At 43.0% G+C, this 14,133-nt stretch overlaps 2 protein-coding genes across 4 annotated transcripts in view; one reads left to right on the top strand and one right to left on the bottom strand.

Annotated features, from left to right (window-relative positions):
• The window catches only part of LOC106586230 (uncharacterized), a 44,812-nt gene extending 37,217 nt beyond the window's left edge, over positions 1–7,595 (top strand). Inside the window, exons 12-20 of one of the 3 annotated variants that reach the window (XM_014173275.3) lie at positions 34–179; positions 373–706; positions 881–932; positions 1,013–1,084; positions 1,244–1,433; positions 2,399–2,443; positions 4,488–4,604; positions 5,730–5,918; positions 6,233–7,595. In XM_014173275.3, coding sequence (XP_014028750.3) covers positions 34–179; positions 373–706; positions 881–932; positions 1,013–1,084; positions 1,244–1,433; positions 2,399–2,443; positions 4,488–4,604; positions 5,730–5,918; positions 6,233–6,391 — 1,304 coding nt within the window. In that variant the 3' untranslated portion in view covers positions 6,392–7,595. The remainder of the gene's footprint in view (positions 1–33; positions 180–372; positions 707–880; positions 933–1,012; positions 1,085–1,243; positions 1,434–2,398; positions 2,444–4,487; positions 4,605–5,729; positions 5,919–6,232) is intronic. The other 2 variants (XM_014173276.3, XM_014173277.3) reach the window with 2 other exon arrangements.
• Positions 7,596–11,388, bottom strand: pdk1 (pyruvate dehydrogenase kinase, isozyme 1). The gene is made up of 11 exons (XM_014173278.3): positions 10,713–11,388; positions 10,428–10,572; positions 10,137–10,208; positions 9,848–10,032; positions 9,487–9,582; positions 9,316–9,393; positions 9,097–9,173; positions 8,899–8,997; positions 8,697–8,804; positions 8,496–8,609; positions 7,596–8,388 (listed from the first exon to the last, which is right to left on the bottom strand). The coding sequence occupies exons 1-11, from the start codon at positions 10,822–10,824 to the stop codon at positions 8,248–8,250; spliced, it is 1,227 nt and encodes a 408-aa protein (XP_014028753.1). The 5' UTR covers positions 10,825–11,388; the 3' UTR covers positions 7,596–8,247.
• Positions 11,389–14,133: the final 2,745 nt, after the last annotated feature.

The raw sequence follows: 14,133 nt of genomic DNA, 5'->3' as shown, positions 1-14,133 counted from the left end.
TGTTTACTGAGCTGTTTTGTCTCTCCTCCACAGATACAGACTGGAGCGAGCTGGTTCCGGAGACTGAGCGCTTGGACACCAGTGCACACAAAGCCAAGTGCCTACTGGCCCCAAGGAGGAATCGTCCGTCTCGCAACAAACTGAAGGAGAATCTCGTCATGTCCCCTTGCCACTCACAGGTCAGCTCAGAAAGTTCTCTCATTCATTTTCAAAACAATTTCAGGGTTCAATAGTACTAGCTATTTCAAATATTTCTTCTTCCGCGTCTCTTTCTATGGATGCATGTTCAATACCAATATTCACATGTTTCAGTTCTATCTCCGAGCCGCTGTTTGTCTGCTCAATTCACTGCTGACTGTTTTTCCCCTCCAGGAGAACGAGGAGGAGGAGGAGGAAGATGCGGAGGAGGACTCTGTCAGCAGGAGGAGATGCATCCAGGAGAGCCTGTCCTTGCCCGGGCCCATCTGCTATCCTAGGAACGCCCAGAGGGACAATACCCCCGAGGCTGCGGAGAGATCCAGGAGCAAGTTGAAGCTCTCCAGTAGCCCCTCCCTGCCCCCGTCCCAGAGAGATAGTGTCGAAAGCGGGGGCAGTCCTTCCCTGTCCTCGTCGAAAGACACCTCTTTGCCCTCGCCACACTCCCCCTCAGGGTTCCTTCGCAACGTCAAGAAGAGGGAGTCCAAGGGGAAGGGCAAGGAGCTCAAAGGTACTGCCGTTAATCTGCTACCCACAATATGCTGTTTACACAGTACATTTACAAAACAGGTTGTTGCTGCTACCTCCACTAACTGTCACCATAGTGATATGCCTCTTACTGGCTCGCTGCTCGTGGCAGTTCATTACTTTGTAAAAAAAAAAAAAAAAATGGACTCTGTTACAGATGAGACAAATGAGAGTTCTTCAGTCGGAAAACCCAAAAAGACGATTTTTGGGTAAGTGCCTGCGATAGATTAGTTTCCATTTTGACAGTCCTGTTAGTCCTGCGTAATCTAAAGCTTTTGAAAACCAACAGTGGCCTTCGGAAGTCTGGTGGCAAAGGGAAGAAACATGACAAGGAGGCGATGCGAGCATCTCTGGACAGCAGGTATGTCGCATGTCATGTTACCAGGCTGACAGTTTCACCACATCCTAGATATGTCATCACCGTACACTCACAGCTCTGCTAGCAGAGGACCTTTCTGCTAATAAAGGAACAATATGTAACTTGGAGACTTATATTTTTCTTCCTTTTCCTAATGTCCAGGGGTTCTGCCGAGCTCCTGGAGGAATCTGGGGGAAACCTGTCCCCTTCTGAGTCCATGACCTCTATTCCCACATGTATGCCCTTCTCCTGGTTTGGGGACAGGGACAAGGAGCCTTCGTCCACCAGCAGCAGCCTACCGTACGCAGCCACTGAGACCAGCAGTGAGCAGAGCCAGGACCGCAAGAACAAGGTGAGTGCACACACACACACACACAGTGCCAACTCCATCAAAAGACAGAACGAAAAAGCCCTCATCATCTAGACATCTTTATCCAAGAGGTAGAGATGTTCAGTCACTTCAGAATCACCAGTAAAAAACGGAAGCAGAACACATAAAGGAATGATTGCATTAGGCCATTTTACTGTAATGAAAAATATAGCCGGGATTCGAATTACATTTCATTTGCTACTACTAAGTGGAATGAAAGAAGTCCTGTGACACTGAACTGACCCCTCTGTCATTTCCGGACCGTTTCATGGTGAGTTGGCCAGTAATAAGCCAGTGATTCATAGGTCAGTAATCCACTGTTTAAAGCAGGTTTTTGCTCTGCTTGGAAATACCACATCCAGTCAAGAGATGTGTAGCAGCCGGCCGGTAACGTTTTCCCAGAGCGTGACGATGACATTGCTGTGGAGTGGCTGGTCTGTCTCCTATAGCTCCTCCCATTCAGGAAGAGAGCAGAACAGGGTTGCACTGCTGCTCCTGCTGCCGCCTGTGGAACCATATGGAGGTCGTGGCTGCGTCCCAAATGGCACCCTATTCCTCTAAGGGCCCTGGTCAAAAGTAGTGCACTATAAAGGGGACAGGGTGCCATTTGCGACGCTGCCCCGTCATTAATCTGAGAGCAAGAGGAGGAGGAGGAGGATTCACTGGCATTTCAATGGCTTAGCAACCAGATAATTATCCCCATTAAATGCATCTGCACAAATAGTCCTGAGTAATTCCCAACCAGGCTGCCTGGGGAGTAGACGGAGGCCAACAGCACCAGGGCTGTGGGGAGTGGGCGATGTGTGCCACAAACAGGGCCTCCCCTGGTTCCTCTGGCTGGAATTCTACTCTGTGTGGTCCTGTGGCAGCTAGAGGTGGGTGTCAACCCCAGTGTACAGTACGGAAAACGACTTGACAATCTCTCCAACCGTCCTTCTTTTAAACAGACAAATCTCTCCTGGTCCTCTTTATTCAGTCGCTCGTTAGATTTGGTACAGTATGATTTCCTTTTTACAACCCCAATCTTAGAGGAGCTGGTAGATTAGAACTAACCAGTCATCTAGTTTAGTGTTGTGATAGTTCATTTCACATCTAAATTGTACTAATACCCCAACATTGATTTGTGTTGTTGTAGTGGAATTGGGTTTTGTGGTAGTGTGTCAAGCACTTACAGTGCCTTCAGAAAGTATTCACCCCCCTTGACTTTTCCCACATTTTGTTGTGTTACAGCCTGAATTTAAAATGGATTACATTTAGATGTTTGTGTCACTGATCTACACACAATACACCATAATGTCAAAGTGGAATTATGTTTTTCAAAATGTTTACAAAAGATTTAAAAATGGGAAGCTGAAATGTCTTGAGTCAATAAGTATTTAACCCCTTTGTTATGACAAGCCTAAATAGGTTCAGGAGTAAAAATATGCTTAACAAGTCACATAATATGTTGCATGGACTCACTCTGTGTCCAGTAATAGTGTTTAACATGATTTTTGAATGTCTACCTCATCTCTGTACCCCACACATACAATTATCTCTAAGGTACTTCAGTCAAACAGTGAATTTCAAACACAGATTCAACCATGAGGCCAATAGTGACTTTAAAACAGTTACAGAGTTTAATGGCTGGGATAGGAGAGAACTGAGGATGAATCAACAACATTGTAGTTACTCCACAATACTAACCTAATTGACAGAGTGAAAAGAAGGAAGCCTGTACAGAATAAAAAATATTCAAAAACATGCATCCTGTTTGCAACAAGGCACTAAAGAAATACTGTAATAAATGTGCCAAAGCAATTCACTTTTTGTCCTGAATACAAAGTGTTATGTTTGGGGCAAATCCAATACAACACATTACTGAATACCACTCTCCATATTTTCAAGCATAATGGTGGCCTCATCATGTTATGGGTACGCTTGTAATCGTTAAGGACTGGGGAGTTTTTCAGGATAACAATAAATGGAATGGCGCTAAGCTTAGGTAAAATCATAGAGGAAAATCTGGTTCAGTCTGCTTTCCATCAGACACTGGGAGTTGAATTCACCTTTCAGCAGGACAATAACCTAAAACACAAGGCCACATCTACACGGACTCACTGGAGACCGTGAGTGTCCTAGTTAAGTAGATTTTCTTCTACTTAAATCTACGGCAAGACCTGAAAATGGTTGTCTAGCAATGACAACAACCAATTTGACAGAGCTTGAAGAATTTTGAAAAGAAATGGGCAAATGTTGCACAATCCAGGTGTGGAAAGCTCTTACAGACTTACCCAGAACGACTCACAGCTGTAATCGCTGCCAAAGGTGCTTCTACAATGTATTGACTCAGGGGTGTGAATACTTATGTAAATGAGATATTTCTGCATTTAGTTTTCAATAAATGTGTAAATATTTCTAAAAACATGTTTTATGGGGTATTGTCTAAGATGAGTGAGAAAATGTTGAATTTGAATTCAGGCTGTGACACAACAAAATGTATGAATACTTTCTGAAGGCACTGTAAATCTAACTTCACATTTATGCTTCCTCGCCATATCTTTCATATCACACATGATATGATGAATATTATCAGTCGGAATTCATCACAAATGATTGAAAAACATACTCTTGACACAGTACCACAAAGGTTTTTGAGTGCTGCTATTAGCGCTGTACCAATAGAAATTGTGTGTCATAATTGTCGTCGTAGAAGGCGTTTTGTCATGATTCTGTCGAGTTATGTTTGTCTTGAACTCAATTGGTAAATCCAGTTGCATTTATGAATGTGAAATCAATGACCTGATATTATCTTCTTCCCGTCTGTTATGATGATAATGTATTTTACACAGTATTCCCAGTGTTGATATCACCATAGACCAAATCATGTCAATGATAATCCCTATTTAATTCTCAACCTCAATTTCCACGTTTACAGTACAACTGCTGATCCCCTTCCTCCCTGGAGCTTTAGGCCACAGAACTGTCGTTTACCCACCCATGTGTTTGTCTAGTTAATGCGTTCTTCCTTGTTTCCTCCTTGTTCCACTGCTCCAGAATTTGTCAGTCATAGATGATTCAAACCTTGGCAGCCCCAGTTCAGACATCTCAGGCTTAGTTGCAGAGCCCAATCTGCCTGGGCGCTCACATACTTTAGTCTTCTCGTCCAGTGAGGTGAGTGCTCTCTCTCTTTGTTCCACAAACCCCTGTGCGGGATGGTGCTGCTCAGATGTCTCTGAAAGGGGACAGTCTCAAGCATGCTTTTTGAGTTTACCCCCCTTGGGGCTGTGATGATGGAATCGTGAATGACCACCGGAGAAGGAAGTTGCATGTGTGTGCTGAAGTTGTCTGTGTGGTGTTAAAACAAGTGTCTGTCTTTAGCTTTGGGTCCTTGTTGTGCTACTACCAGCTGAGCTAGCAGTAGAGGCTACTTAGTTACTCTAGTCGTCTTCTGTTTTTCTCATAGACCTTAGAACAGGGATCATCAACTAGATAAAGCCATAAGCCGATTGTTTACTTGCGGTGATGGTCGGTGGGGCGGAACATAATTACAAATCATTTGTAGAAGCCCAAACAGAAATAATATTTGACGAAAACATAATCATTTCAAACCTTGCTTACATTTGTATATGGTCATGTGTATTTCTAATATGCGTGGAAATACTTGGGAACAGATTTCCAAAATTAAAATCACTTGGAGCTGATTTCCTGGTGTTTTTATGTCCAACAATGATCATTCAAAATTCACAACAACAAAAAAATATATGTTTGGGAGCCAAAGACAACCACACCGCGGGCCGTCCTCCGGTTGGGGAACCCTGCCATATATAATGATCTGTGCCGCTCCTGTGTTTGTTTAGTGGAGCTCGTCTTGCATTCCTTTTCATATGCTTTTGGATTGTGTGTGTATAATTGTGTTTTATGACTGTTTGGCTTATCTTGTGGGTGTTTCAGTTGATAAGTGATTCATTTTACTCTGATAAACACTACACCTAAGCCCTGCCTACTATACTCAAACAAGCAGATGTATGCCAGGTAGAACAAAACAGACATGCTCCCTCTGCATGTTCTGGCCTGTTCCACTTAACGGAGTTGTGACAAACTCTGAATGGACCACTGGACACGGCTTTTTTTTTTTTAAACGTGATTTCAGTCACTGGATGTGCAATGCATGTTCCAAATGCTTTGATATTGTGCTTAAACATGAATTTGCTATTTCATCCATTATACTGTGCTGCAGCGGAGTGGTTTTTTTCGTTCGTTTTCTTGGGATGTCATGTGTTTCTTGGCATTCCGTAGAACCTGGATGATGAGCCACTGCCCACAGGGAAGGAGTACCAGTGGCAGAACCGCCCTGCCCTCGAGTGGAACAATCAGCAAGTCTGTCACTGGTTGATGGGCATGAACATGGACCAATACACGCCTGAGTTCACCGCCAAGGGTGTGGATGGCCATCAAATCATGCACCTGGACAGTGACAAGTTGAAGGTACGAGGCCATCACAAGCAACAAGACCACAGTTCAGAACTCACATGTAGGCGCCACGCCGTTTCAGTCTGAAGAAAGTGATTTTCATATCATCCAAATGCAAGCTCTTCCATTTACAGCAGCAGTCAGGTTTATAAGCCATAGACTGCCACCTTATAGCCCCAAATAAACCGGCTGAATTCCACAATGATTTACACTAAAATGGTACATATGGGAAAACGACACAATAAATTAGAGGATATTGTCCGACGTGTATATATATATATTCATAGAGGTGTGTTCTAGAATGTGACCTGTGATGTTTGTCCCCTCAGGCCCTAGGTGTGTCCAGCCAAAGTGACCGGGCCACCATCAAGAAGAAGCTGAAGGACATGAGGAAGACCCAGGAGAAGCTGGAGAAACAGAGGGAGAAAAGGGAGAAGGAATCACGGCGCAGCGGGAGACTGCCTCCCAACACTGACTCTGTCTGCTGAACTGCCCCCAGAGGTGACCCACTCTCTCTCTCTGAACATAACCCAACACATTCTCCCTCGAGTGAGGCAGGGCATTCAACGACCCTTGTGTCTGTTCTGTTTCACATATAGGCCGACGTAAGTGCCATCCACCTCAGTTCACAGCAGTTACTAAGAGAGCACTAAAGCAGTCACTGATCATGTGAGATTATAATGACCAGTAACAATAATGTTAGCACACCAGTGTTGATTTACCATGCCAACTGGAAGAATTATCTGAAAATAGCCTGATTTGTCATTGGCTATTGATACTTTTCCTACTTTCCTAGTTTTGGGTTATTCACAAGAACACACAAGAGCTGGCTCTGCTTTTTAATCAAATCAAACACGCTGACAGTCCTGTCGCCAGCAGTATCTGTATCACATCATTATTGTGGAAGATTGGGGAGACAGGGGGTTGAAAGTGATACTGTAATGACAAGTGTTGGGGACATGACCAAAAACAAAACCCAACATGTTTTTTTTAACCTTTATAAAGCTATAGAAGCAGTACTTTTATCCCTTTCGAGTTCCAGTGTAGTTGCAGGATTTGTGTACATTTACCCATACAACAAGTGGAATGAGTTCAGTACTACTTTTTACATGTTTTATAGTGTATTTTTGCTAGCGTAACTTTCCTGTAGACATGTACAGATATTTTGTTGCAGGAACTTTGTACAGTTGAGATAAGTACTATATAATCTTTTAAGCTTAAAAGGGTGACAAGGTTTTAAGTGTATAAATTAACTTTTCTACATATCAATTAACTGCATAACTTTTTTAAAATCAAATTATTAAAGGTTCATCATTTTATATATACTTTTTCTACTAAGTAGAATAGCCACTAGGATGACAACATCTTTGCTAAATGAAAGGCAAAAAGAATCATGTAACGACAACGTAAATGCTGTTTATATAACCCCTTCCCAACTGTGCCTGTTTTGACAATGGAGGATGTACTACTGCGTGGTCCTATTGAGCCGAAGAATCTGACGTGTTGCTGAAACGGTACCGAGACATGTAATATTCTACAGTGCGTGCGCTCCTTGCTGACAGGGTGTGGGGGTCCATGAGAACATGAGGTGTGTGCGCCTATGACGGTATATCAGTTGAATAGTTGGCTGTCTTGTCAACATGAATGATGGGTGCATGTTGAGCAGCATAAAATAAACATTCTCACATCAGATTCTTTTGTGGGTGTATTTTGTGCTTTATTGGGAGGTCTAATGGCTTCCGCAATCATGAGATGGAAGTTCCACTATTGTACACTTTAATAAGGTCAATAACAACACACATCACCTAAAAAGTATCTCAATGGTTAGAACAAGTACTATATTTTTATTTGTCTAACGTCATGTATCACTGGAGGACATGTACTTCGTCTATACTGTCGCGATAAAAGAATATTCCTTCAGCGATAGCGGAGGACGTGGAAAAAGACCTCGTAGCTGCACAACTTTGTAACAAACATCTTCAGCCCGTGGAGAACACTCAGTATAAATAACAAGCAACATTCACTCTTTTTCCCTTTCGGCAAAATGCTAGAAACCAAGCAATCCTTTCACATAATACACATGGTATAAACATGTCAGTTTTGAAACAGCAACACTCCCAGAAACACCAGAACTTATTATTCACATGAAATGGCACTAGAACTTGGCTCTGTAATTTTGTTAGTTATGTATACATACAACCAGTAAAGGTGCAAAGGGATTTGACCTATTGCTTCCCACAGTGGAACAGCTATAGCATCTCACACAAAGGAATTCAGCAACCACAATTCATGTACAGTAAATCATCTAGCAAATGACACTTGTCTAACCAGGAGGCATCTAGGCCTAAAAACTACGGAACGTCGTCATGTCCTTGGGCTCCTTGCTTGGAACACACCAGTCGTCTGCCTCGTGCATGGTGTTGTAGTGCTTCCAGACTGACTTGTTGTAAACAGGAAGCCTCTCGATGGACTCCGTGGACAAAGCCTGCACACAATTGTAGAGGGAATAATGGGAGAAATGGGTTTCAAGTTACTCTGAAAAATATCAGCACTTGTATACAATGCTTTTACCGTCTCATTTTTGTGACTTACCCGGATATATATTACAGCATCGGTGCCATAACCCTCCAGAGAGTACAGCTTCAAATCACCTTGGAAGTATCTGGCATATAATCGAGAGATGGGCAGGCCGTACCCATATCCAGCCTACAACAGAACAGATAAGAGAATGCTTACGATATTGTAATGAATATTAATAGTATGAGCTCCTTGTTATAAAGTGGAAAGCCTCACCAGAGGGCTGCGTTGGCCATCCATGCTGGGTGGGGGGGCGGTGGAGTAGGTGTAGGTGAACAGCCTCTCAATCTTCCTCAGAGGGACCCCTCCTCCACGATCACTCACCTGGAAGAGTAAATAGCATCGACTAGAGATGCACTGATAAGCCTGATATGATAAGAGAGGACAAATGAGAAGCAGCACTGCAGAGTAGCTGTACCTTGACTGTCAGGTCTTCACTCCCCAGGGCAACCTGGGCATGTACAGGAGGATAGTCCATAGAGTCGCCATACAACTCCATAGTGGCTCTCATGGCGTTCTGGAGAGATCGAATCCAGATTTAAGGTGCAAAAAATGTCTCTGAACTTAACGTAAGCTCATAAGTAATTCATTTTGAAGTTAAAAAAATAAGGCATACCTTGAAAAGTTCAAATACCATGTGGTAGAGATGGGATGGCACATACACTACAGTCACTGGCTTTCCATCATCTTTCACTGTAGGGACAATTGGAAAATGTAGGAACTGTAAGTGTCATGCAATCATTTCGGAAAATACATGTAAATGCAGTCTAATATCATAAAAAGTCCACCAAGTGTATTATTATGCATAAGTCAGGAATGAAATCCAAACATTTACCATTGAATTCTTCCAGTACCAACTCGGGAGAGTTCATGTAATACCGATCACAAAGGTTTCTTGCATTTTCATACGCATCTGGGGTAAAGGCAAAGCAGTTAGGAAAGTAATACTAAATTGTTGCTATCAATTTAGGCCTATTTCAGTTGTTTAAAATTGTGCAACACTTACCCCTGACTACTTCAGTAACACTGCAGTGCGGATCAATACTGCCAATCTGTTTAGGATGCGCTGGGTTTACCCTCACCTTCCCACCAAAGAGCAGGGCTAGAATAGAAGACGTACAAATACATGCAAAACCGTCACCACCAACATTTAACAGCTGTTTATTATAACAAGTTTGACAGCTCTGCTTCCGTTATTTGTCAGTTTCTTTCAGATATTCTGGTCGTAGGATGTAAAGGTATTTTTCCGCCTTAAAACAGAATGTCTTTAAACTGCCAGGAACCGTTTCCATTTCAAATGTTCCTCTTCTGAGCAATGCTGTAGCTTTTGATGTCAGTATGGGTGCTAGAACAGGTGACATGCTCACTGTGCTGGTTAAGCAGCATCCTGATGGATATTCTGCTCATGTAGAAGCGATCCAGGAAATACTGAACGTTCTGGCTGACGATGGGGTCTGTGCCATAGGTCTCCTTGTACTCCACGACCCCCTGGGCCATAGTCGGGATGACGTCATTGTGACGGTTTCGGATCTTTATAACAGCATCAGTGAAACTATGTGAAGACAGACACCAAAAGGAATTATGATCCACAAATGGGCCCCGTTTTTTTATTAGTGATATGTCAGCATGAATAACGAAACGTGATTATAATCTTACTCATATGTTACTTTCTCATCATCAGCATCTTTCTCCTTGAACTCAATAATGTCTTTAAGACTTTGCATGTACCTAAAAAAAGAGAAAATGACCCAATACATTGGTTAAGCTATTCATAGGCTGATGAAAATGCGTAACAGGAGAAGATGGGAATTAGCCTGGTGGAACCAGCCTGATTTCTGCATTCACCATCCTGTTTTACTGAAGTGAAATGCAATGGTAAAAGCAGCATTCAGGCTGGTTCCACCAGGCTTGGTGGGGGTCCGTTGGGTCTAAAATGACAGTACTCACCAACTCTGTACCAACCGGACTGATGGAGTCTTCAGCAGATTATCAGGTAACAAGTTGATCTCCTTCATTATGTTCGCCAACCTCACAGGTAGCTCCTGTCTGAGGAATGCAAACGATGTTTTCTCGCATGCATTTTCACCAGACCCTGAATGTGGAACAGAACAAACACGACTGTTAGTTAGTTAGATGAAAGATGTGAAGCAGCCATATAAAGCCTATGTGCCACATGTCTCAATAAAGCTAGTCAACAGTTGGCTAAAGACATTGAAAATCAAGTACACTTACCGAAGTCCAAGAACTGTTTCATTGAGAGTGGAGAAGGGGAGAACCTGGAGTAGTAATCAATATGCTTTCCCATGGAGGCGGCGTTACTCATCAAGGCCCTTAGAATCCTCATTTTGATCGACTTAGCTCACAGTTGATAAACGGGCGCAGATAGAAATGATTCAGTTGACGGTGTTGAACATCCGATTGCCCATGGCATTGTTGACATCTGATGAACGCAACGAGATATGTAGCTAAGCTAGCTACATTACTAGCTAGCTTTTAACAGCAGTTAGCTTAGGTAGCTTTTATGAAGTTCGTTTGCAGCCATCACGGTCCACAAGTAAACAAATAGACTAGGTAACGGTTACAGTTCACAATAAATGACAATAGCTTGGCGTTTTCCAGCTTATTTAGCTAGCTAATGTTAGTACTCCAGCATGTCATTCATTCAAGTCGACTGGAACTGTTCGCAAGCGTTCCTAGAAAGTGAGCTACTTACATTATCTTAAAACATGTATTTATACGTATTAGTTTAGCGTATTATAACGTTACTTTCTACATTAAACAAACCATATATCGCTTCAAGAATCATGCATTGGTTTTGTTGTGCTAGCTAACTTCCAGCAGCACGCTAGCAGTCAAAACAAACACGAACGAGCTTCATCTTCTTCTTCGGTGGGGTTTATCAATGGTTGGCATCGAACGTTATGGTGTATTACCGCCACCTACTGTGGTCCATGAGACAGGGACAAACTACCTGCCAGCCCTTTTCTCTTAAAAAATCGAAAATATTTTAGACTGTATCTAATGACTTCCTCCACCCACTGCAAGGCCAACAGTATGGCCATCACACATTTTGTTTTGAAAATGTGTAAAAATGTAAAACTGAAATACCTTAGTTACATAAGTATTCAGACCCTTTGCTATCAGACTGGAAATTGAGCTCAGATGCATCCTGTTTCCATTGATTGTCCTTGAGATGTTTCTACAACTTGATTGGAGTCCACCTGTGGTAAATTCATTTGATTGGACATGATTTTGAAAGGCCTGTCTATATGAGTTCCACAGTCGACAGTGCATATCAGAGCCAAAACCAAGCCATGAGGTTGAAGGAATTGTCTGTAGAACGCTGAGACAGGATTGTGGTGAGGCACAGATCTGGGTACCAAAACATTTTTGCAGCATTGAAGGTCCCGAAGAATCCAGTGGCCTCCATCATTCTTAAATGGATGAAGTTTGGAACCACCAAGACTCTTCTTAGAGCTGGCCGCCCGGCAAAACTGAGCAATGGGGGAGAAGGGCCTTGGTCAGGGAGTTGACCAAGAACCTGAATATCACTTTGACAGAGCTCCAGAGTTCCTTTGTGGAGATGGGAGAACCTTCCAGAAGGTTAACCATCTCCGCAGCACCCCAGCAATCAGGCCTTTATGGTAGAGTGGCCAGACGGAAGCCACTCCTCAGTAAAAGGCATATGACAGCCCGCTTGGAGTTTACCAAAAGGCACCTAAAGACTCTCAGACCAACAAGATTCTCTGGTCAGATGAAACCAAGATTGAACTCTTTTGCCTGAATGCTAAGCGTCACATCTGGAGGAAACATGGCACCATACCTACGGTGAAGCATGATGGTGGCAGCATCCTGCTGTGGGGGATATTTTTCAGCAGCAGTGACTGAGAGACCAGTCAGGATCAAGGGAAAGATGAACGGAGCAAAGAACAGAGCGATCCTTGATGAAAATCTGCTCCAGAGCACTCAGGACCTCAGACTGGGGCGAAGGTTCACCTTCAAACAGGAAAACAACCCTAAGCACACAGCCAAGACAATGCAGGAGTGGCTTTAGGACAAGTCTCTGAATGTCCTTGAGTGGTCCAGCCAGAGCCCGGACTTGAACCCGATCAAACATCTCTGGACAGACTTGAAAATAGCTGTGCAGCGACACTCCCCATCCAACCTGACAGAGCTTGAGAGGATCTGCAGAGAAGAATGGGAGAAACTTCCCAAATACAGGTGTGCCAAGCTTTTAGCGTGATACCCAAGAAGACTCGAGGCTGTAATTGCTGCCAAAGGTGCTTCAACAAATTACCGAGTAAAGGGTCTGAATACTTATGTAGATGTGATATTCCATTTATTTGTATTTTTTATAAATTAGCAAAAATGTGGGGGGTGTAATCAACTTTGCAAAAAGGCTGTAACATAACAGAATGTGGAAAAAGTCAAGGGGTCTGAATACTTTCCAAAGGCACGGTACATGGTCCTCAATGAGGAACGCCCAGCCCCCCACTCTTTCCCCATCAGACAGTGCATGACATTTAGCACATTACTTTCCCACCACTCTCTCAATGTGTTCTGCCCAGGTCAGCCTAGTGTCAAAGTACACCCCAAGAGTGAGCTTCCTATTTGGTTCAGGGTCCTTGACGTCACACATGCCACTTTAGTAGACTCAGAAGTGCCTGTTTCCTTAGTCTATATACTTTTTAAGCATTTATTTAATCAAAACAAGCACATAAAGAGTGTTGGGCCAGTAGCCGAAATGTCGCTAGTTCGAATCCCAAGCCGACAAGGTAAAAAATCAGTCGACGTGCCCTTGAGTAAAGCAGTTAAACCTTATGCTCCAGGGTTGCTGTTGATAATGGTAGACACTGGCTGTCACCCCATTCTCAGAGGTTGTCTCAGGGAGAGTAAAATATGCAAAAAACACATTTCCCAAAAACAATATTATTTCATAGAACAAAATGTATCAGATCTCCTAAGCCTGTGTTAACCTCAGACATTCTTTTCAGCATTTATCCCCAAAACCCCATTCTTTCCCCCATAGGAATGGCTGAATGAACCAGAGGTATAAAGCCCCACAGTGGAGGTGTCATAATACCCATAATACCTAGCAGTTAAACAGGGAAATGGTTCCAATCGTTTTTCCACCATTAATTTTACCCATAGGGGATTTTAGAAACACTTAAAATATGAGCTGTGTTTCAATTAGGCTTACTCTGGCTTGACGTTTTGATAACCATGAAAATCTCTCTTGGACAAGGTGACTTTTATCACTAATTTAAGTGGACACGTGGCATTTCGGCAACTTTGAAAAAAACGACTTTATATCTGAGTTTTGCCTGTTGTCATAGCGAAAGATAGGACTCATCATGGATATAACCCGTTTTAGCATGGACATAAACCCTTTTAGCATAGACGTTGCCATTTGAGGGCTTCCACCATTTTAAAGTAGTCAACTGGGTGGGGATTCCTATGAGTTGGGAGAATCAGCCAATGAATGATAAAATTGACTACTTTAAAATGGAGATAGCCTCAATAGCACTACCGATGCTGTCACAGACACAATAATGACACTATACAAAGATGAGCCCTCTATCTATCTCTATGGCCTGTTCAGGCATGTATCTGCCCACTCATTGCCTAAAATGGTGTCACCTGATCTCTCCTC

Source organism: Salmo salar, chromosome 25 (assembly GCF_965601325.2).
Source record: "Salmo salar chromosome 25, fSalSal1, whole genome shotgun sequence".
Taxonomy (NCBI): domain Eukaryota; kingdom Metazoa; phylum Chordata; class Actinopteri; order Salmoniformes; family Salmonidae; genus Salmo; species Salmo salar.
The sequence above is the reverse complement of the archived record's forward strand: the minus strand, read 5'-3'. Positions and strand labels throughout refer to the sequence as shown.

What these genes read in the sequence shown, in the direction of transcription:
- pdk1 (XM_014173278.3), bottom strand. Translation starts at nt 10,824, where the DNA reads ATGAGGATTCTAAGGGCCTTGATGAGTAACGCCGCCTCCATGGGAAAG. An exon ending in GATGAGAAAGTAACATATGA is followed by an intron (nt 10,033 to 10,136) that starts GTAAGATTATAA and finishes GTCTTCACATAG; the next exon opens with TTTCACTGATGCTGTTATAA. An exon ending in GTGAAGACCTGACAGTCAAG is followed by an intron (nt 8,805 to 8,898) that starts GTACAGCTACTC and finishes TTACTCTTCCAG; the next exon opens with GTGAGTGATCGTGGAGGAGG.